This window comes from Eublepharis macularius, chromosome 12 (assembly GCF_028583425.1).
Source record: "Eublepharis macularius isolate TG4126 chromosome 12, MPM_Emac_v1.0, whole genome shotgun sequence".
Taxonomy (NCBI): domain Eukaryota; kingdom Metazoa; phylum Chordata; class Lepidosauria; order Squamata; family Eublepharidae; genus Eublepharis; species Eublepharis macularius.
Genome location: NC_072801.1, coordinates 55,158,516 through 55,181,929, shown reverse-complemented (window position 1 = coordinate 55,181,929; position 23,414 = coordinate 55,158,516). Strand labels below are relative to the sequence as shown.

The following is a 23,414-nucleotide window of genomic DNA, read 5'->3' as shown; positions in this document are numbered from 1 at the left end:
TTTGTGACATTTTAGTTGCCCCTAGCAGATGCGAAATTCTGTAGAAGCGTTTTTTGTTTATTTTGGTTACAGTCAGCCATTCTCACTGAGAGATAAAGTGGATTACGTAGTGTCAGTACAACCTCTTTCAAAGCTATTTCAATAAACAATGTGAAAGGGTACAATAAATGCAAATTTGCAAAGATTTAAAATCGGCAGAAATCCATTACAATGTTGAAGAAAAGCAGGAAACGCAGCGTGAGCAAGTCCAAGACTGACATATTGAACACAGAAACCGTTTTCAGCAGAGACATAACGGCACCTTGCTGTTAAAGCAGCTCTGCCGGGATATCACAACGTGCACACACAAGCCCATTCAGGACACACAATCGAAGGAGCCCACTTCCTTCTCTCAGGCACAATCTTTTGGTGTTGGTTTGTTTTGCCGCTCAACCTGGCCCGCTAGAAAGGCTCTGCGAGGCGGATCGTAATACTAAAAGCACTCCTGTCCTGACATTTCTATGCGCGCGATGCAGGCTCGACCCAACGGGTCGATGTGAATGGCGATCAGTGAGGAATTTGCTGAGGCTTCCTGGCGAGGGTGGGGATAAGGGGAACTCTTGGAGACCGGGCGGGGGAAACTCCGCTTTCGATTCAGTCCCGCAGCCGCTGGAAGGAGCAAGAAGCTGCCTCGGAGGTCTCGGGTAAAGCGATCTTTTCCTTGTCCTGCGACTCCATTGTTAATATTGCGGTCTCACTTTTAAACAGCCCCGGAGCTGCGCCCCGTTAGAGATTAGAGCAAACAGTTTACTCCATGTGTAGCGGGGATCATCCAAGGTAAACCACGCCGCGCGGTTGCACCCGGTAAGAGACCCCCGCCCATTTGCGTCTCCTCTTCCAGGTCTTGCTTATGACATGATGATGCTCTCTGTATAATCTGTCGCTTTAGGGGCTCTGTCAGGCCTGTCCTTTAAAAGGCCTTGTTATGCTCCGGCCTTCCTGCTGGTCTTTTAGGAGCTTTTCCTACCGAGACTCCCTAAATTGCTTTTTACAGCAGTAGTTTATCCCTGAATCCGGCTCTGATTGCTCCTCTTGCCCACCTTCAGGTGGGAAAACCTAAATGGATTCAAAGTGTAAGTCATAATAAACAATAACCCAAATGCAAAGGGCACCCCGTGTAGTAATCTGATTAACAATAAAGAACCTACAATGGATTAAGTCTACACGACCAACAAAACCTTAATGAGCACCAGATAGCAACTCAAAACTTTCCACAATTGACATACAGAATATCATACCCTTAAAGTGCCAGGTGCTTATATAGTCAAAAAATCAGGCACGAGTCCCACAGTCCAAAACCCAAAGTCTTTCACTCTGTATAGAAACTTCCTCTTCTTGTCCCACAGTGGTCTCCTTGGGTATGTCTTGGAGACCACCTCCCCAATGGGAGGGTCCAGGGTCAGACTGCCAAACTTGCCACGGAATAGCAGCCACCAGACGTTCAACAGGGCAGCTAAACTCCTGTTTCGGGATCTTTATCAAGAGCGTGGGCAAGCAGCAATCATGCAGTTCCAGAGTTATGCCTTTCCTCCTCTCAACCCAAGTGGGAATCATACAGACTTGATGGTTATTTTCCTTGGAGACTTCCCTGTGGGATGTTCACCTTATGTGGACTTTACCTTTGTGAATTACTGTGACCATAAGGACTTTGTTGTGTTACAACAACAGCTGGAGTTGTTGCAATGTTGGCTTTATTGTTTATTATGACTTCTGTGCATGAGCAAGTTTCATTACAATAATTGAATTATCTCATTGTGTACTAAGTTAAGTTTATTTTGTTTCCTTCACTTGTAGTACTCTACTCTTTTGTATACCTGTTGTGGGTGAAGGTGCCTCGCTTTTGTTTCACCTCCAGGTGGGGCCTGGCAGTCACCTAGAATTGCATTTGATCTCCGGATGACAGAGATCAGTTCGCGTGGAGAAAAATGTCGCTTTGTAGGGTGGACTATAAGACGTTATACCCTGCTGAGGTCCCTCCCAAACCAGTGTCCCCCCTGCAAAATAATTCCCCAGGGATTTCTTTTCCAACCCAGAGCTGGCAACCCCAGAATATTTGGCACCTCCCACCCTGTTAAACCAACACTAATTCTGACCATTTGCCAGCTGGTGCCACTGCCTCATTCCATTCTGCACAGCCACACCCTTTCCCCCATTTTGGGATCTTGGTGCCCCATTAGAAGAGACTAATTTCCCTCCTTTAGCCCTGATCCTCATGCTACTCCTGTCCACCCCCCCCCCACTTTAATTTCTAAAAACAGATGCTGGGAAAGGGGGGGGATTCTGCCAGGAAACCACCCACAGGTCATCTGATCTCCAAGCCTTGTTTGCACTGGCAACTCTGGCTGCAGCTGTTTGGGTGCAGAGAGAGAAACCCTCTGCTTTGTGCACTGACAATCCCAGGCCCTCTTGAAACTTCACAGCAGGCTCATTTTGAGGCTGCACTGTGGTTTTAAGCGGAGTGGGGGTGGGACTGAGGGCAGGGAAAGGTGTCCAGTGGGATCACAGAGATGAACACCATTTATTCCAGCATCAGCATTTGTGATTTAGAGCTGAAAAGGAGATGTTTTTTTTATCAGGGGCCATTTCTTCAATCTCATGATGCAATAGCAATTTGTCCCCCAGCAGAACGGGAGGTGGAGCCTGGCACCCCAGAGCCAAGAAAGGAAAGAGCAGGCAGGATTACAGACATTCTTCCTGTTCCTGGACGCTTTTGAAAAAGCAAAACTCCCTCTGGTGTAGAGTTGCCAGCCTCCAGGTGGAACCTGCAGATCTCCTGGAATCACAACTGATTCCAGGAATCACAACTGATTCCAGGACACCTAGATCATTTCCCCAGGAGGAAATGGCTACTTTGGAGGGTGGACTCTATGGCATTATACTCCTCTGAGGTTCCTCCTCTCCCCATGCACCACCCTCCACATGTTCCACTCCTAAGTCTCAAGGAATTTTCCAGCCTGGAGTTGGCAACCATACTTCCAAGTAAAGAGGACAGCAGTTCATGGGAAATCACAAAAAACAAACCAAAAACAGGTGTTCTGTTCATATTCTTTTGAGATCCAGTCTAGGTACCTTCACTCTTTTCCTTCCAGCTATCTTCTCTATGCCTCTTCTCACTCTCTTGGCTCTTCCAGTTTGCTTCTCCTCAGTAAATTCTGTCCCAGTTCTTCAACCATTGCCCCCTTTCTCCCTGGCACTTGGAGGTCTCTGCTTTCTAGCTTTTATCCAGCTCTTCCCCTTAAATTCCTGTTTAAAAATTCCGTGCTTTGTTCTTCTGTTCTTACACAGGCCTCCTGCCTGGCCTTTTTTCTCCTCAGCCCCCTCTCCTGTGTGTTTGGCCTCTTTCGTTCTAAGTCTTTGGGCAAGGCCTGTATGTTGACTTATGGAAAGCCTCAACTTATTATCTGCACTTGAGGAATTATATTGGAATGTGGCTTCTAACCCAAACTAATGAAAACCATCCTCAGAAGTATCTATTCCAGATTAATAATCCCAGAGAAAATGGCTCTAAAAGTCTCTGTTTTTAAGCATCCAGTGTCTGAGACATGGTAAAAGGAGCGGAATTAGCTACTTTGACAGAGCAATCCTAAGCAGAGTTACACCGGTCTAAGCCCACTGAAATGAATGGGCTTAGACTGGTGTAACTCTGCTTAGGATTGCACTGTAAACTGGAAAACAACTATGGAATTCTAGTCATGGTGAAATGTGAATGCAAAGCTGTATGTGTCAAGAAACTGGCTTTGCCTATTTCATTTCTTGGCTTTTCCAAATCTTTGACTCAGGCTTTTATGGCCTAGTTATCTTGCAGAAGGCCAATTTCTAGAAAATAGTCAGTCTGATTTTGCAGTTCCCAGAGAGATAAGGATGGGATGGAAGTGAGGTATAGGTGCATGATCAAGAGCTTCAAGGCCGAGAGCTGAGAGGGAGTTTTGCACTCACATGCCATCTCATTAGTGCAAGGGATCCGGGGTGTGGGGTGAGTTGCTCGAATTCTGAATACGTGCCAGCTGCAGAGGGATGTAGTCACAAGACTTAGCAATGCTCATTGGATGATCAGTCAGGATCAGGCCATATTGCAGGCAGCATGGCAATAAAGCGATGGTCTTCACTCTAGTTTGTACTCTTCTTCCTTCCTTGGCCAGTGCATGTGGCTGTGGTGGATACCTGCCCGTGCCACTAACTACCGGGATAGGTGTCAGTCCAGGACTCTGTGTGTGGTGTTTGGACTGTGAAGTTCTGCTTGGACTCTTGTACTTTTAGGCTGACATGGTAACGTCAGTGTCAGAGAACTAAAGCTTGTGTAGTATGTTAGGGTAGTTATTCCAGTTTAATATTTTCTTTCCTGCTTTGTATATTTCTTTATTTCTTTAATGAACTTAAATATACTTCTGTGGTGTTACATGGGTTTGGGGGCTTCAGTGTAAACGAGTACTCTGGTCAATTTGGCTACCAGTTACCAGTTCATTATTTTGTGGAGGTCAAACTGAAGGCAGTCTACCTTGCAGGGCTGACTTCTTGGTTAATTCCTGGTAAGACTGGAGGCCTGTTTCTCAGTCTCGCAGCTGAGAGTTAGGTAAAGAGACCAGTGGTGGCTCCCATTTCCCTTGAAACTGAGGACTCATCCCTTGGCTCCAGTTATGAGTGTTTTGCTCCTTGACCCCCACTCCAAGTTTCCTGTGGGACAGGGAGGTCTGGACAGTATGAAGGGGTGGCAGATTAGCAGAATGGCAGAACATTTTTAATAGGTTCAGGCTTTCAAGCTATTTTAATCCTGCTAACCAAAAATGAAAATAGAAATTCTTCTCTCTCTCTCGTTCTCTTTCTCTTTCATTTTTTTCCCAGCTGGGGTGTGCATTTCAGCCTTTTCTCCAGAGATCCTCGACTAAATATGACAGTCTGTGGCCTCATCACGAAGTCTCGGGAGCCAGGTAAATCACCAATATGTGGTTATTCACATGTGTATGTGTGTGAGAGAGAAAGAGTGATTGATAAACTTATAAAGCTTAGAACAGTAGCATTTTATATGGTGGTAAAAATTCAAATCAGTTGTGGATCTGATTTTCAGGAAATTTTGGGTACAAACCCATCTGGCTAGCTTAGTATGAAGAAGGAAGCAGAGCTGACTTGGCTGCCTGCCGAGAGTGGTTCCCCCACCCTGTGCTGCTGAGCATTGAACTTTGGGCTCAGGGTTTCCTGTCCTTACCCAGGTCTTGCCAAGGCCAAGTTTTGAGCTAACAGTGTTAACTGTACTTGTTTGCTGTTTCTTTGCTCCAGTGCCCTTGCAAAGCATCTCCGTGGATGTGGCGGTCCAAGGTTTTGTGGCTGATGTGGTGTCTGAGCTTCGATACAAGAATGAAGAAAAGGCCGCAGTGGAAGTTACCTTTGTTTTCCCTCTGGATGATGAAGCTGCTGTCTATGCCTTTGAGGGCCTGATCGGTGGGACACGGATTGAGGCCCAAATCCGAGAGAAGAAACAGGTGAAGTAACTCAGGGAAGCATGGGCAATCTTTGGGAGGGTGGGGTGTTACTGGAACTGCTCTGTTATTAAGATGGGGAGTTAGCTTAGCAGTCCAGAACTAAATTTAGTGCGGATCTAGCCAGCTATACCAAGGTCCTGCCCTCCAGAAATCTCTGTGACAAAGAGGCAGACTACAATTATTCAATCAATAACGTGTATTTTCTAATAGTGTGGCGTATGCCTGAGCTTACACACACATACAAGATTGCATACAAGAGCTAAGAAATACAGAGTAGGACAATTAGAGACTGATGCATGAGCAGGATATCGCGATGAATTGGGACATGCTCACCTTCCTGGAGAGGAATAGAGATCTCAGCAGCGAAGGGGGGATCCAGTGCCTGCACCAAGACCCCGGGTAGAGGGGGAACACAGAAGTTAGGACAGGAATGACACGCGCGCCCTCGGATTCGAGGGGCTAGCTTATATACCTTCAAAGCACCCAGGGACTGGCGCCCCTGTCAGTGGTTCTCATGACTTAAATCAAAAGGATTTGGGGCCATCGGAACAACCTTGTTTGGACAATATTTGAAGCCTAATTGATATATTATGACACCCTTTGGGAGAGGGGACAGGGGAGGGAAGGAGATCCGGGCAGTTTGCTCGTTCCCAGGGTCATCCTGTGTTACTTCACGTCTGGAGTGCAAAGGTGGCTTTGATGTGCATTTGTTGATTGCCCTGGCTGACTGATGATCAATCTCCATCCCAGGTAGGTGTTAAGATATGCAGAGGAGAGCGGGATTCTCTCGTTGTGTACATGGTCCGCTCGCTTCTTCGAAATGGCTTCCCAAAGCAGGCAGCTTCCCTCAGTTTCCTGGCTGTCTGAGAACATGGCGATCGTCTGGGCACGGCTAGGGCTTACCAGCAGACTGTCTGGCAGTGAGGGCAACCAGCCCACGGGAGGCTCCCGGCAGGAGCTGGCCAGGGAGTGCCTGGCCATTTTCGCGGAAGGTTTCCCCTGGCTGGCATCTGTCTGCTGACAGCGTGGCTGGGGCCCAGGGTGAGGCAAGCTCTCATGGCAGGCAAGGGAGCAGCGTTTAAGACACAGTCCGTGGTTGGTAACAGGGCAACATCACACAGGAGAGTCCAGATATAAGCTTGAGCAGGGCAGTGCCACGTAAGGGTTCTGAATGTATTCGTCTAGGAAACTGACACAGGCTGCTTCCACACACGTTGGATAATCCACTTTCAATACTCTTTAGTGAACATTTGAAACTGATTTTCCATGTGTGGAACAAAAAATCCACTTCAAAAGGATTGCGAAGGTGCATTGAAAGTGCATTATTCAACGTGTGTGGAAATGGCCACAGTCTGTGACAGCATCAGATATGAAACTGACACGTGTATTAGAGGCACACATGCAAGGCAGTCTTTTAGTGTAGAACTCAAGGGAAGGCAGTTTGTGGTTGGTCTCAGGCAGGGAGAGGGGGGCTGCTCGGTAACAGGAGCTGAGTTTCAGAGGGGAGCTGGAGACTTCTCTTGGGTAAGATCAGTCCCCCCAGTCCATATCTTCTGTCAATAAATCCAAATGTGCTCAGAATAAACCATTGCTGATGTAATTTTTTCCATAACTTGCTTATTAAGTATTCTGCTGCCCTGTTTGTATATGTTTAGAATACTTGAATATGAAACAGGGTGAAAATCATGTAATATTTGATTAATCGGTCAGGTAAAAAGAATTGGGAGAAAAGTCAAGGGAGTGGGAAAGGGCTTCCTAGCCTAGTTATGCTTGTGCTTGAGGAAGAAGAGAGAGGATGAAAATCTAGTATGCTTTGTGCTTATATACGCTTCCTCAAAGAATCAAGTACATGTTCCTCGTTGTGTACAGTCAAAAATATTCTAGTGAATTTTAAGTACTGATGCTGTTGCTGATTTGATAAGACTTTTGAGGTCCTGTATATTATTACTGCAATATAATCAAAAATTATACTAGAGCTGTCGCTAATTAAAGATTAACAACTACTGTTCTAAGCCATCTTGGATGTCTGAGCAATAACAAAACAGATTAATTACTTTTACTTCCTGTAACACACACCCTTACACACCGCCACCCACCAGGAACCTCCCTTCACAGTTTTGGACGCTTCCCAAGCACTTATGTCCAGTCATAACCTGTCTACCCTTCCATTTCCAGGCAGAGAGCCCGGACCCAAATCCTCACAGGGTCCTCTCTCTCTCTCTCCTCTTCCAGAAGCTCCACCAGACAGGCAGCCGAATCCCTATATTCACTCCCCATCACCCAGCTACTGCCCAGGGTTATTGGGGAAAGGAAACTTAGAGTTTACTGTAGCTTTTTTTGCTGTCTCTATGTTATATATATTTGCCCACAATGTTTGAGGTTTGTGTGTGTGCTTTACTTTCTCTCAAGCAACAACTTTATGCCCGCCAGTTTTAAAACAGAAATTAAAAATGAACTTTTATTTACAAGAACGTAAGAGTGAATGTTTTCAAAACATATATATTGTAACTGAACGGGGAATGATTACTATGTAACAGAGCAGGTTAACAGAACTGCCTCCCTTAGCAGTGTCTAAAACCCTTCTACCTCTCTAAATCTAATCCCAATGGACTCCAACTGTCTCTATCCCAGCTTTCTGCCTTCTCTCATTGGCTGTTTCTGAGGAGAGGCAGAGCTGGGACCAGTCCTGTCCAAAACACTCCCCAAGTACACAACATTACATTTCAATGCTTCTCTTCCCCCCCCCCCCACCCCCACCTCGTCCCTGTTTGTTTGTGTGTTTTGTCAAATACAAATTTCATAAGCTACCTTTCTCCACAACCTCAAGGTGGCATACAAAAAATGAGACCCACAGGTGACAGACAATTAACAATTAAAACCAACAAGAAAACAGCTATGCAGTTTTCCCTTAAGAGAACATGCTGTTTATGAAATAAAATTCAGAGTCTAAAAGGAACGCCCTGACATTGCTTATGGAAGGCTGACAGCATTGGGGCCCTGTTTGGAGAGGATGCTCCAGAATACTGGAGCTTCCACTGAAAGGGAGAGGGGGATAAAATGGCACCTGAGACAACATAACTTGATTAGAATTGATGTATTTTAAAAACTTACATATGAAAGTTTTTTGATCCACACTCCAGGCAGTTAGATAAAATGATATTGAAGGGATATGGCTATATCAAAATATAAATCAAAGTTGTCTTCAGAATTTTTTTTTTAAATTAGAAGGGGATGACAATAAAAATAAGGTACATTATCTTTAGTACTATTCAAATTAAGACACAGCTGATAACAGTTTAGGACAGAAAGAAGAGTCAGATATATCTAAAATGGACTGTAGAAAAATGGATACTGTGTGGGCATATTGACAGTGAAAATGGCAATGTATAAACATTGTGTATTAGTATGGAAATGGCTGGGAGAGGGAAGCTGGCTTATATTCAAAAAGCAAAAAATTATAAAAAGCAGGGGAATGTCAAAAGCAAAAAAGGATACCTGAGACACATACGTGCATGTGTCAATATGTGAAGTAGCTTAAAGTAGGCATTGTAGAAGCAATTAAATATATTACTGAGAGGAAAATAAGCTGGTCAGAAAAGTAGAAAAGAGTAAAGAGGCAGAGTTACTTTGTCATGTTGCTGGAGGACAGCATATGCCTCTACCTTGGAGTACTGTGTACAGTTCTGGTCGCCACACCTTAAAAAAGATATCATAGCACTGGAAAAAGTACAGAGAAGGGCAACTAAAATGATTAAAGGGTTGGAACACTTTCCCTATGAGGAAAGATTGAGGCGCTTGGGGCTCTTTAGCCTGGAGAAAAGACGACTGAGGGGAGACATGATAGAGGTTTACAAGATAATGCACGGGTTAGAGAAGGTCGAGAAAGATGTGTTTTTCTCCCTTTCTCACAATACAAGAACTCGTGGGCACTCTATGAAATTATTGAGCAGTCGGGTTAGAACAGATAGAAGAAAATACTACTTTACACAAAGGGTGATAAACACATGGAATTCGTTGCCACAGGAGGTGGTGGCAGCTACAAGCATTGCCAGCTTCAAGAGGGGACTGGACAAATATATGGAGCAGAGGTCCATCAGTGGCTATTAGCCACAGGAGATAGATGGTATTCTCTTTGTGGGGAGGTGGTGCTCTGTTGTCTTGGTGCTGGAAGGAAGGCAGTGGGAGGGCTTCTGGTGTCCTGGCCTCACTGACAGTCCTTTAGATGGCACTGGATTTCTAGCCACTGTGTGTGACAGAATGTTGGACTGGATGGGCCACTGGCCTGATCCAACATGGCTTTGCTTATGTTCTTATGTTCTTATGTTCTTACCTTGTACTTAAACAAGAACCCATCATCAGAGTCGCAACCACCACATCCTTGACCGAAGTCTATTATCAAAGTCCCTCAACTATGGTTCAGCAAAACATTCCAGGTGTGAGAACAGCATGGAACATCTTGGCACAAGCAGATTTAACCTCTTCCCTGGTGAGCATCTTCTTTCAAAGCATTTCCTATAGACAGCATATTCACCAACATAATAGCACACTTTCTTTTGTACCCCCTGCACTCCTAATGCTCCCTCCTCTCCCTGTTCCAACACAGGCACAGCAGGAATACGAGGATGCCCTGAGCGAAGGACGGGGAGCCTTCCTGCTTGAGAGGGAGACAAACACCAGTGACATTTTCACCTGCAGCCTGGGCAACCTTCCTCCCGATGGGGAGGCCACGCTGAAGCTGCGCTATGTCCAGGCATTGGCTCCCGAGCCTGATGGGGCCGTCCGCTTTGTCCTGCCTGCTGTGCTGAACCCGCGCTACACACCCCAGGGTTCGTATGTTCACTTCAAAAAATATCACTTTAATTCCCTATCAAAAATCAGGAAGGGCATGGCTATCTTTTTAAAAACATATTGGGAAAATTATTATCATATCAGACACTCATATTGGGGAAACCTCCCTCCTGAGCAAAGACCGGCCCGCCTACCCACAAGTTGTAAGGGAATTGGAGAAAAAGTACAATTTAATGGACAGCTGTCATTCCACCATGGACACATTGAGGCCCAAAATTTTGTTAACACAGCTGTGTATCTTGCCACAGCTGACTGGATTGAGATCTTCCACTTTCATTCCTTTTCGTATTCTTTGTCAAGTGTTTACATCTACATGCTAATCTTTCCAGGCAGAGAGAGAGAGAGAGAGAGAGAGATCATTTTTAGAAAGAGACATATATCCTGTTCTCCCAGGAGACACTTCAGAATTGCCATCAGCCGGTATGTTATTACTAATGCGATAATTCTTTAGAGGCAAGAAGCTGTTTACATAGAAACCATTCAGAAATATTATCTCAAGTGCTAGATGCCATTGCACAACTGTTGCACATGTTGACCAGGCTAAAAGAAAGTCCTTATATAGACTCTATCCATTCCTTGTGCTATGTGTTTCTGTCTGACTGTGACTTACCTGCAATAACCCTTTTTTCCTGCCTCTGATACCAGAGATGCACAGTGTGGACTGTTCATGTATTAAGACAGGGTGTCCCCCCTCTCTCATATAATGGTGTCCTTACTTGTGTGTCTCTCTGTAGGGTCAGAAGGGGACACCGTCACCAAGGGCATACCCCGAGTGCCCAGGGGAGAGCTTCCGTATACGCTCAGCCTCAGCGCCACACTGGAGTCCTCCAACGGCATCAACCGGGTGGAATCCAAATGCACCCTTGTGCCCCTTCGCTTCACAGCAGAAGACCGTACTGCTGCCCAGGTGGGGCTTCTGCGGAACTGACCATTTATGCTGGGGGTTGTTTCTGAAGAAGGGCTATTTCTTTCACAGAAAATTCGTGTAAACTCTTCCCTAAAACTGTTACTGCAACTGTTTAAGCCTGCATTTCAGTTCAGCAGTTCACAGGCAAATGCTACAAACACCTATAATCCTTATATGCAGGTACCACAAGAGGATGCTTAATTAGCAGCTATGAATCATAACAAGATTTTTTTTCCCTGTTGACAATAGGAAGAAGGGAGTTTGCCAAAAACTGTACCACTCTGTGGAATTCTGCACTGTGTTGTGACTAAACAGAAAAGGGCAATTCTTCTGGCATATTTCACCCTCCCCCCTTCAACTCAGCAGTTCAAAGGCATATGCCACAAACACTTGTAATCCAGATGCTGGTACTACCTGGGGATGCTTAAATAGGAAGCTACGAATCATAACAAGATTTTCCCTGTTTTACATAAATGGGAAAGCATTTTAAAGTGAATTTTCTGAGCTCTTTTCCCATTCCTGCTGCCAATTAAATACTGTAAAGTGATCTTCAGGCATACAGGGGAAGCCACTGGAAGGATTTAGTTTTCCTAAATCTGGATATGGGTCAGTCATCTCTATGAAGTGTAGTGGGATGTTGGGAATTATTTGGGGACTTTATGGAGCTCTATATGACCCCCTTCTCCCTTGTTTGACATGCTTGGTATAGGAGTAAGCTTTATACATTTTTCAATGCCTCTTTCCCATCCCCATGTTTCTGCATGAGTTTCTACTCTGGACATCCCTTCTCATTGAAAGGAGGGAAGCCCAGAACAGTGACTCACGCAGAATTGCAGAGGTTGGCTCCATTCACTGCACATTGTTTTGTTGAATGTTTTGCACAGGTGTCATTCTGTGATCAAGCTCCTCCCAGCCCAGAGAAAAAGAGTAGAATTAATGTAGGTTGGCCACAAAAAGTCAGGGCCGCAGCAGTGACGCATGCAAAGGCACTGTGAGTAGCCTTCTCTAGGAGAATGTTTTTTATCTTGGCGTACCTTTTAAATGCAATTATTGTGTTTCTCACAATATGCTTGCAGTATGGAAATATCCAATACTGACCTCGTGGCAAAATGTTAAAAATGTACATACGAAAGTAAATGGTGAAAGTTGCTGTGGAAATTGATGTGTTTCCCAGCTCCAGTGCTTCATTCGGTTTCATGTTTTTCTCCCCCAAAGATCTCCTTGTCTGAAGGGCACCAGTTTGACCGAGATGTGGAGCTGTTGATTTATTATGAGGAAGTTCACAAGCCCAGTGCAGTCCTCGAGGCTGGGAAGCCTGGAGCTGCACCAGGTGGGCAAGCCATGGACCAGGGCTGAAGTGCAAGGGATTCTGGGAGACACCTTTGGCCTGGGTAGTGACGGTCAGCATAATACTTGGTGTGGAAATACCTGTTGATTCTCCTTTCTTTCTGTGCCAAACAGGCTCCCTGATGGGGGACCCAGCACTTCTGGTCACCATGTACCCCAGCTTGCGCTGTGCCTCCAAACCAGGCCTGAATGCCACCGGGGAGTTCATCTTCCTGTTGAATCGGTCTGGCAGCATGGGTTGCAGCACTGATTCCAGCAGCTCTGATGCACCACCACGTATTCAGAGCGCCAAGGTACATTTAAATGGATTAAATGCTGGAGCCTCTGGAAGAGGGAAAGTGAAGTGATGTGGGAGTTGGTTAAACAAGGAAGGATGCAGAGTAGAGAATGAGAGAGAAAGCATCTGTGGAAACATGGAGGATATACTGTGATGTGGAAGCAAACTGAGGAGATTGTTGGAGCCTAGTTGCATGAGAGAGGAAACAAGTGACAAGGAGACAGGAAGTGCTCTGTGGAAGCCTGGAGATAAAACTCAACCAAATTCTAAAGGGCTGGTTGGGATATCTAAGGTGATGCTACCTTTCCTCTCCCCCTACTCAGGAGACCCTGATTCTGCTGCTAAAGAGCCTCCCCCTGGGCTGCTACTTCAACATTTACGGCTTTGGATCCACCTATGACTCGTTCTATCCGTGAGTGTGAGAGTGTTGTATGCTTGTTAGCCTCCTTCACTCGTTGTTCCTTCCACTCTCTCCTCTTTCCATCTTGCCTTCCTGAATCTAAAGGAGATACTGCTACAGTCAAGAAAAAATAAAATAGTACTCATCCACACCTGTCATCTTCGGAAGCCTTGTTTGGGGTATCCCTGCCATCTGAGGCTACATGAGGGCCTTCTCAGCCCTGGCCCCAAACTTTTGGGATTCCTTCCAAATGAAGACTCCTCTCTCTATATATATATCATTGTCTTCCATGACTGAATGAAGGCTTCTTTGTTTTGTTTGGCATTCTCCCACTCACTGTTCTTAGCAGGAATGTTTTAAATCAATAAAGTAATAAATAATCATTTTGACAAAGGAAGGGTTAAAAACCACAATAATGGTCACCAAATGTGGTAGAAGGAAAAGAGAAAACAAGTCCGTTTGGGCTTTGCACAAACCATGACCTTTCATTCTTGTCTACAAGCCTGCTTCTTCTGCAAGGTGTATCATGGCCCATAGAAATTCTCTGCGCCTTTGCTTCTTACTATTGTTTTCCCTCTTCCAGTGTCTGCATTTCCCAGGGCTCTTCAGAGCCGCATGTCTTTCTCCTGTTCTGCACAGTTAATGCCGTCTTATTGGCAGTAACAGGTTGCTAACAGCTTGAATTTGAATGGGAGAGGATTGTTGTTAGACTAGGGTGAAAGAGTGAAAGAATGGTTTGGGTCAGCTGGTACAAGTCTTGAAGAGAGCAAGGGCAACAACAACAAAAACAACATTCAATTCATATAAAGCCCTTCAGGATGACTTAACACTCACTCAGAGCAGTTTACAAAGAGTAGATAATGTGGTTAAAAGCCCTCAGAAAGCAGGTCCTTTGCATTCTTGACTTTCTGACACTTTCTTGTACCCTCATCAGGCAGAGCGTAGAATACACCCAGCAGACCATGTCGGAATCTCTCCAGCGTGTGAAAGACCTACAGGCTGACTTGGGGGGCATTTAGATTCTACAACCACTGAAGGCCATTTACAGCCAGGCTTATCGAGAAGGACATCCACGCCAGGTACTGCCACTAGGAGCCAGTTTCCCTCTGTACTATGTATCTGGATGACAACTTTGAAGGAACAAGGTCTTATTGCCCTTATTATCTAAGTCTCCCATTCCCACCATTCAAGCAACTGGTCAACAGCTGCTGAATATCTTGATATCTCCCCAAGCTGCCTTTGGAATCAGAAATGTCTTCTGTGGCTCTGCCAGTGGGAACAGATAGGGATGGTAACATTCATTCCAAAGGCTAGGCAGTTGGCATCTTGTTGCCAAAACAGAACTCTTTGATTTCCAGAGGCAGTTTCTTGATTGTCTTTAAGTGGGCTCCAGTTTGAAAACTGGCATAATAAACTCTAGGCGCTAATGTCACAGATCTATTCACAAGGCTGAACTAGATATAGAGAGAATTCTCACATCCCCCCCTCTCTCTCTTGCTCTTGCTCTCTCGTTCAGCTATTTGTGTTCACAGATGGAGAAGTATCTAACACTGATAAGGTCACTGAAGAAGTACGATGTCACAGCAGCTCCCACAGGTAGGAACTAAGAACAAGAGATCACACACTCACCCTGTATTCTTTGCATCTCCTTCTCTGCCGTAGTCTAATCTCTGCACCTCTGACACTTCTATCAGTTAATAAATAGCCAAATGTAACCTAAATCATATAAGAAGTGTGTTTCCCATCAAAACTAGTGGAAATGAAAATCAAATTGAATAATTAATGCTGTAATCTTAATATACCCAACAGTGAAGAAAACAAGTTTAATAAAAAGAAAAAGCATTCATAAAAAAAAGTTGAAGGTAGCTGCTTCAGTCTATAACAAAATCCAAAAGGGAAAAAAACCCCACATAATACCTTTTAGTGAGGTCAACAAAAATCACAAAGAACTGTGTGCAAGATTTTTATTTCTCTACATCACATTGCACGCTACAAAAATATCCCCCTCCATTTTATTTTTCTGACAGCCAGCCTGTTGAAGAATTCTGGAGAACTTCAAATCTTGCACATTATTGTGTGTGGTTGTGATGGGACTGATTGTGATGGGACTGAATAAAAGGGTATCACATGGTTTTTCCTCTTGTTGGATACTAAATGTATAAAACTCCAGAGGTTTTTGGGGGGGTTGCACCCTTACTTCTAGGTGCTTCTCCTTTGGCATTGGCGAAGGGGCCTCCACAGCCCTCATCAAAGGCATCGCTCGAGCAGCCGGGGGCAGTGCAGAATTCATCACGGGCAAGGAACGCATGCAGGCCAAGGTGAGGACCAAGGCGCCTGGCATCCCCTCCGTCATAGGCTGGACTTCTCTCCCCTGGGATCTGGGTAGCTTGAAAGGCTCCCTTATCTAAGAGCACCTACAAACTTTTAAATGAAGCAAGGCATGTCTCAGTCTATCCTTACAGCATGCTCCATAATGGCTCCTTGGCTTGCTGTTTTCACTTGACACTCTCATCTTGTTCCCCTTGCCTGCTTGTTTCCACCTTGAACAGCTAGTAATGCCCAAAGAATTTAGATCTAGGAAATTTTTTTTGCAGGCGATGTTTAGTACTGTTGCTTAAAATTCAACATACTTGTTGGCTTTTTTCCTGTTGAAAGCATGCTAATTAAGTGTCTGTTGCATGGTATCTGATGAAGGGAGCTTTGACTCTCGAAAGCTTATATTCAGAAAATCTGGTTGGTCTTCATGGTGCTACTGGACTTGAATGTTGCATGCTAGGTGCTTGACAGCCAATCCATGTACAGTTTCAGGATAACAGAGAGAGGGAATGTCTTATTCAGCAATTGTTCTGGTTTCAAAAAGCATACACAACCCTATCTTTAAACTATTTTTGAATTTGTTAGCATCTTGCATTAGAAAGTGCAAGCTGAGTCTCCTTGTCAAGGAACTCAGTTGCTTACATTTATATCTTTTTTTCTCCCATCAGGCACTGCAATCTTTGAAGAAGGCCCTGCAGCCATCAGCAACAGGGATCTCACTCCATTGGGATTTGCCTTCCAGTCTTAAGGCCATCCTTGTGGGGCCCAGCCCCAAGGTCATCTTCGAAGGACAGCGCAGCCTCATTTATGCCCAGATCCGTGGGCAGCATCAGGTAAGCAATCTCCATTGACAATCCATCCCTATGGCTCTCCCTTGGCCAAGGAAGCCCTCAGACCTCTTGAGGCCTTAAGACTTTTGGGCATCTGTATTCCCAGAATGTATTCCTCCTTTCTTTCTGCTCTGCCAGTTTCTCAAGTGCCTAAGAGAGGGTTGTTGTGCTCTGGAGGCCTCAGGTGCCTCGGAGGGGGCTGTTGTGCTCCAGTACATCTTCCAAGACCAGACCTTCACGGAGACGATGAAGTTCCCTCTCCAAGCTCAGGAGAGTGACAGGTAAGACACTCCTTCTTTGTCCCCTCTCATTGGCCATCGAGATGGACTTGAACCTGGTATTGAGAGGTGAAGGCTTGAAGAAAAATAAAACAATGGAGGAGGGGGGCACTTGTGTTTTTCCAGATTTTCACTGAATACTTTTTTTCAGGTTTTTTGTTTGTTTGCTTTTTATTTAACAGCAGTTTTCTTCTGTCCAAAATGTTAGCAATTTTGGGGTGAGCACTGAAAACAAAAACCACTTGTTAAATATATATTTCTAATGAGTGAGATGCTTTTCAAGCACTCCCTAGTGAGGTGAGAAAGCACATTTGATGTTATTATCTGTCTGAGTGTAATTACTTGAATTACTTGAGTGAAATGGCAGAATCCCAGAATGCTAGAATCCCAAATCATGTCCTCAGCCAATCTCTACGTTATACATTCACGTATTTGCAAAGGTGAGTTTTGAACCAGAGTGCTGCTGTTCTGTGTCCTTGGAGGCTGAGAGAAAAGGCCCAGGGTGGGTAGTAGGTCTCATTCTCGCCACATTTGTCACCAGCGAGTGGTGAATGTGCTAAATGTGGGTCTAAGAATTCAGAATTCTACATTTGGAACAGACCCCACATCAGTCTCGCTAGTCAATCTTTGTATAAATTGGCCAGCTGTGACTAGTGGCTTCAATTGCCCATCCATTCCCATCAACCCACTTCTAGGTCTGATTTTAGCAAACGTGGACAGAAAATCTTCTGTGGTGGTTTGAAGGGGGTTCTATTTTCTTTCCAGCCATGGAATTAATATAAATGGTGCCAGACACATAATTTCACTTCTGCTCTCTCTGCAGGCTCCCTGTGCATCGACTGGCGGCTCAAGCCCTGTTGCAGGAGCTGGAGGGTACTGGAGAGAAGGATGAAGAAAAGTGGCGCCAGGCTCTGGAGACGAGCCTGAGCTCCGGGGTGGTGTGTTCACAGACAGCCTATGTGGGGGTGAACACAGCGCTGGGCCAGCCAGTGCAAGGCCCCCTTATCCACCGAGATGTCCCCCATGCACGTGAGTGAGAACGTTGGTCACAGAAGTGCTCATGAGCTGAACCAAGGGAGATTAAGCCGAGCCCTTCCATCTAGAAAGCCAGCTTATTATTGATTTAGAACATTTCTGTGCTGCCTCTCCAGGAGACCTGTTTGAGGCAACTTACAACTGAATTACAGTTTCCACAACAAACGGGCAGAATCTAAGTACAGTGTAAAGTATTAGCAGCATTAAGAAGGATCTCATTTGACAGACTGGAGCAGACTGTCAGAGCAGCTTAGAAGATCACCCTGCCCCCATTAAAAGCCCAGGCAAAAAAGAATGTTTTCTGCTGGCACCTAAAAGAGAGTACAGTCAATACCAGGCCAGTCTTAAGAGGAAGGGAGTTCCACAGATTGCTGAGTGCCATGATGGCTCATGCTGGGTTAACAGAAGGGGGCAAAGAGGAGCCACCTATCCTCATGTCCTTCATGTTGAATATATAATGTACCTGGAGCCTCATGCAGCCAACATGCTGAGCTCCTCATGTGAAGCCGCTTCCATACATCTGTTTCACATATTGTCTATATACTTAAGCAGCTGGTGAGGAATCTCAAATTACTTTGTCAGTGGCCAAACTCTTCTCAGTCCTGTCATCCCTTAAGTTGTCATTATTTTTGTTGCTCAAGAGTGTTGTCTCATGGAGCTTTGATGGGGGAAAGGAACGATAGAAAAGGAATTCATGGCAGACAGCTTTACTGGTGGCTATTAGCCATGGTGCCTCCATGTACAGGGACAACATACCTCAGCATGCTAGATGCTGGGCACACAAGTGACGGAATCCGTTCCAGCTCAGTTTTTGTTACCCAGGGACATCTGCCTAGGTAGAGCTGGAGGCCAAATGCAGCACAGGACCTTGACTTGATCCATTCAGCAAAGGTATATGCTTTTCTTCAGTCAGCATACAGAAGGTAGCAGGAAGCTGGGCCTCTGGCCTTTGTTAGGGAATCTTAGTCCTTGAAAGCACTTGGAATTTTCTTTCCCATATATCTGGGGTGATGCTTAACCTGCACAAGCTGCTAAGATCTATTCTGCTTTCAGCTCAGTGGAGAAAACAGCAGGATACAAATATGATAATTTTTTTTTAAAAATTGCCTGGTCGCTCTAACCCTGTCTCCCCCCGCCCCCCCGCCCTCAATCTAGACTATGGTGCAGCAATGCCACAACTTAAGATGCGATGCAGACGTCAAGTCAAATGCATGATGGCAGTGACAGAACGAAAAGGTAACAGAAGCAGCGCAACCACCAGAGATCCTATTTGTATTCTGAACAGAACGCCCAGGCTCCAAACATTCTACTTTTATGTGATAACATCCCAGTATGAAAAGGGACGCAAGAGAAATGACATACATTAGGATACTCAGTTTCAATCTTGAATTGGGTTGCCGTAGAGTTTCTTCTGGTGGTGCGCTTTCTGTAGTGGACAGATTGGGGAAATCTGGTGTTTTGAGAGAACATTTGAAATGAGAGTGGGGAGTTAAATACACACAAATACAGCATGAGGCACTGTGTGGTGGGTCCCATAGATAGAGGCCTGGAGTTTGTGTCTGAAGACTCTCCATCCTCCTTCTACTGAGTACTTCATCTTCCCTTTTCTCTTGCCTAAAATATCATCAGCTCAGCTTTCAGCAACTGAAGAAGCCTAGTCAGGGTACATGTGGAAGAGGCTGCTTCTTTCCTTGAACCAGGAAGCTGGTTGAGGAAAGCAAGGAGGATATCAGCATAAAGGGAACATTCAGAGAAAGTAAGGTCAAATGCTGAGAAGCTGAATCCATTCTTTCTGTTTTCACAGGAAGACTGCCTCCTGCAAATTGTTCTTTGCGTAATTTATCAGGAGAAGTGCCTACCCTGAAGAAAGAGGAACCCCTTCTCTTGAGGCTGGTCTCTCTGCAGAATGCTGATGGCTCCTGGGCCCTCGATTCTGGCCTGGCCGATCTTCTGGGCCTGAGTGAGGCCCAGATCTCTAGTAAGACACCTGACCAGGTAAATTCTGTGGCAAGGCCAAAGCCTAGCATTTGGACATGTGCCTAGGTGGGGAAACAGCAGTCCTGGGTATCCATTTGCTTGGTTTCTGGGTGGAGAACAAAAAGAACATTAAGCCTAACCGGGGTTATTGCCTTCGGTTCTGATTCCAACCTAAGAATGAAGTCCGGATTTCAGTTCCAGAAATAAGAAAATTAGCTTAACTGTGGTCTACTCAGTGACAATGGTAATGCTTAAACATAGTCAATACATTCCAGATATTCACACCTTGATTTTCTCTCAGTATGAAGACGTGGCTTCATATTGCTTGCTTGATGACGGTTAATTTTGGGGTCTGTATGGAGCTTGTGAGTGGGCAGGACTTAGTGTCTCTCTTCCCCCCACATACACCAGGTGACCCCCAACGTGTGGGCAACCGTGCTGGCCATCCTCTGGCTGCACTCCAAGGCTGTAGAGCAGAGTGATGAGTGGCAGCTCCTGGAAGCGAAAGCGCTCAAGTGGCTTCAGGGAAACACAGGTGAGAGTTTGCAGCAGGTGGATGAAGGGATCCCGAGAATGGGACCAGAGAGGGGGAGGGGGGGCAGCAGCTGGAGTTTGGGGAGAGGGACCCAGACAGCAGGCTCTGGTCCAGATAACACCCAGAGAGGATTCTGGTTCTCCAGGGATGGCTATTTCACCACTTCTCAGACCAAAGTTTTTTGAAAGTTTGAAGGAGTTGCTCTCACACTCCTTCACACAAAGCTGGGCAGTATTATGTGGTTACGTCAAAATCTAGGGTTGTTTTTTTAGGCATCTAAGGCTTTGCCAAGACAGTTGTGCATGCCTGAAACATACATAAACTAACTTAAAACCAAACCCTCTGTATATGCTATGGTCACAGGATGGTAGCATCTCCTCTACAGACCCTCCCTTCCCCCTTTGGGCACCTAGAAGTTCCGAGGAAAAAGAGCCCTGCATTTACTTCTCTCTATCCCTACTTGATTGCCATACCCTCACTGTCTGGTATTGCCTAGTGGTCCACTCCCCATACCTGTGGCTACCTTGCCTCACTTAAAGCATTTCAAACTCTGGGTTTGCAAGGGGGAGGCCCACTGCTATTCCCTTTATATCCTTTGGCATCCTATGACCCTGAATGCCTAAAAGGGTTTTAGAATAAGAGCAGGGGTCATTTCGTAGAAAAAGAGCTGGAAGAACTTATTAGTATAACTCATTAGCATATGCCACGCCTCTTGCCATCACTGGAAGTGTGTCATTAGTATAACTGATTTGCATATGCCGCACCCCCTGACATCACCTATTCTGGCTGTTTTGGACCCAATCCTGGCATTCAAGGCCGAAATTGGGCCCAAAATGGCAAAAAGGGGCTAAAAATGGCTGAAAGGGGGCCCCAAACGGTCAGGATCAAGCCACTGATGAACGGGAGAGCGATCCACCACCCGTCAGAGGCCCCAATCCAGGCTAAAACGGGCCCAAAATGGCCGAGAGTTAGGCGGGTGGGGCCACCTGACATGTGACCTCTTTGGGGAACTGCCGGAACTGCGTTCCTGTGCGTTCCCCCTCGAAATGAGCCCTGAATTAGAGGATCATTTCCTTGAATTTGAAGATAGGAGGGAAATGTCTCCTGGGAGCCAAGAACCAAGGTCCCTTGGCTAAAATTAATTACTTTCAAGCCCTTGAAAATAATTGTACAACCTCTATGAACTCTTGAAATCTTTGTGTACAAATCTAGTACCCTCTAAAGATATTTTTACAAGAGTGGGGGCAGGGGTTACTCTTCTGGCAGGGTCTCTAGCAAGAGCAGGAACACAGCAGCAAATACCAGAGCCTCGGAGAGAGGGACAGGGTTTCTCCTCCAAAAGTCACCGCTGATTGGCTTAACACTGGCCAGAAGAGGTATAGAGCAAGAGTTGCGGTTGCCTTTCCCAGGAGCAAGCAATGAAAGAGGAGTTCCTTATGACTCAGGATCTGAAAGCCATTAACTCAGGGCACTGGTTTAGTCAGCTCGCATCAGCTTTTTGTGGCATCCACCTGTTTTTGCATTCTCTGCTGTATCTGAAATCCTCCTTTTTTAAATAATTTCTCCCCTGCAATTATATTCATCTTCCTTTTCTTCCTCTGGTATACTCCAGATAAAGTTAAAATTTATTGTGTTAAGAAAACCTAGGTTGTCCTCGGATCACTCGCTTGCAAAGGACTCTGTTTTATATATGCCAGCTCTTAGTGAGCCAAGCTGCGTGTTAAACTAAATGAGGGGTATGAGAGAGAGAGGCAAAAGAGAGGCTGTCAAATTCTGCCTGAGATCTCAAAGTGATGGGTAGTGGCAGAATACCTGGTGAGGATATTTGGGCTATTGTTTCAGGGGCAAACAATAGCCTAATGTCTTTGGGGAAGCTGGGCCCTCCATCTTTGTTTCTCCCCTACCCTTTCTTGAGGAAATGTGACATCTGGTATTTTGTTAATCACTTGTTTAGATGGTTTAAATATGTTTTTTTTCTTGTTGAATGTTTGAAAGAGTTGCTCCCACTCTCCTTTGCTAGAGTTCCATGCCCTTAAATAAGAAAACAGGAAGAAAATCTCCTGCACACAAGAGCATTAAACCCGGAGGGGATGCTGTCCATTGAAAAGTATCTGAGACCTGCTAAGAGCCATCTGAGTACCTTGTGCTTGTGGCAAAAGACTCTCAACTCTTCCTCTTTCTCTTGTAGGGTCTCAGCTAGCAGACTGTGTGAAGACTGGCAATGCCGTGCTGGGCAGCAGTGTGAGCCCCCAGACTTTTGGTCTCTGAGCTCCTCTCTGTTCCTTGTGCCTTGAACTGGAGCTCCTGCTTCCCTGTCTCTTTTCATATAACCAGCTGCTTTTATGAGGGCTTGACTGAATTCCTTGGATGGTACTCATTCTCGTGCCTGAGAGTCTTCCTCTCCACTAGGCTGGGGCTCTCCCATGCATGGATGCTGCTGCTCCTTCCCCAGCCATGATGTGCCTTATGATCCCGAGTCCTCTTTCCCCAGCACTCTCTGTGTAAACCTGCTACATAGCAGGCTTAGTAATCAAACTCTGCACTTTGTAAGCTCTCCAGCAGAAAATGCTTAGCATTGGTGCAATACTGGGAACAAATCTTAAGCAAGTTATAAAGCTGCTCTTCTGCGTACCAAAGAATAGACCACATAATGTGGCAAATGGCTCCGAGAAAAATAAAATGGAAAATTCACCTCTCTCCATTTGTTTAAGTGTATTTTTTTTTAAATGTGCCTGCCTTCTCTTAAGGATCTTAGGATCCAAGGAGGTTAAGAACAATGTAAAAATAACTTTATAAAACTAACATTGTATACAACAGATATAAAAACATTAAGGCCAGTCTAAAATCACCTTATGTCATCCATGTGTGGGTATATACTCCCTCTGCTGAGGTTCAGGCTGCCTCAAAAGTTCTCCTGAACGGCTGTCTCTTCCAGGTGGCCTTACAGAGGTATAAGGTGGCCACTGAAAAATCTCAAGCCCAGACTGGCTGAATGTGCGGGGGGCGGGGGGACTGACACACCAGCTGGGAAGAATGAAGCCAGGAGAGACAATCCTTCAGCTATGTGATCCCCAAGACAGGGATGTCTTTAAAGCAAAGCAACACCGCCTAGATTTAGAACCAGAAACTAACTGGCAGCCCAGGAGGAGAA

At 45.4% G+C, this 23,414-nt stretch overlaps 1 protein-coding gene across 1 annotated transcript; it reads left to right on the top strand.

The window, feature by feature from the left end:
• The first annotated feature begins 731 nt into the window (after positions 1-731).
• Positions 732-22,959, top strand: LOC129340252 (von Willebrand factor A domain-containing protein 5A-like). Its single transcript, XM_054994933.1, is given in 18 exon segments — positions 732-843; positions 4,879-4,964; positions 5,311-5,513; positions 10,117-10,339; positions 11,096-11,268; positions 12,484-12,598; positions 12,730-12,908; positions 13,216-13,304; positions 14,227-14,371; positions 14,809-14,888; positions 15,496-15,610; positions 16,277-16,441; positions 16,577-16,719; positions 17,540-17,745; positions 18,907-18,987; positions 19,556-19,746; positions 20,140-20,263; positions 22,452-22,959. Coding segments are annotated over 17 exon segments (2,352 nt in total). The 5' UTR covers positions 732-843; positions 4,879-4,924; the 3' UTR covers positions 22,532-22,959.
• The last annotated feature ends 455 nt before the right edge of the window (positions 22,960-23,414 follow it).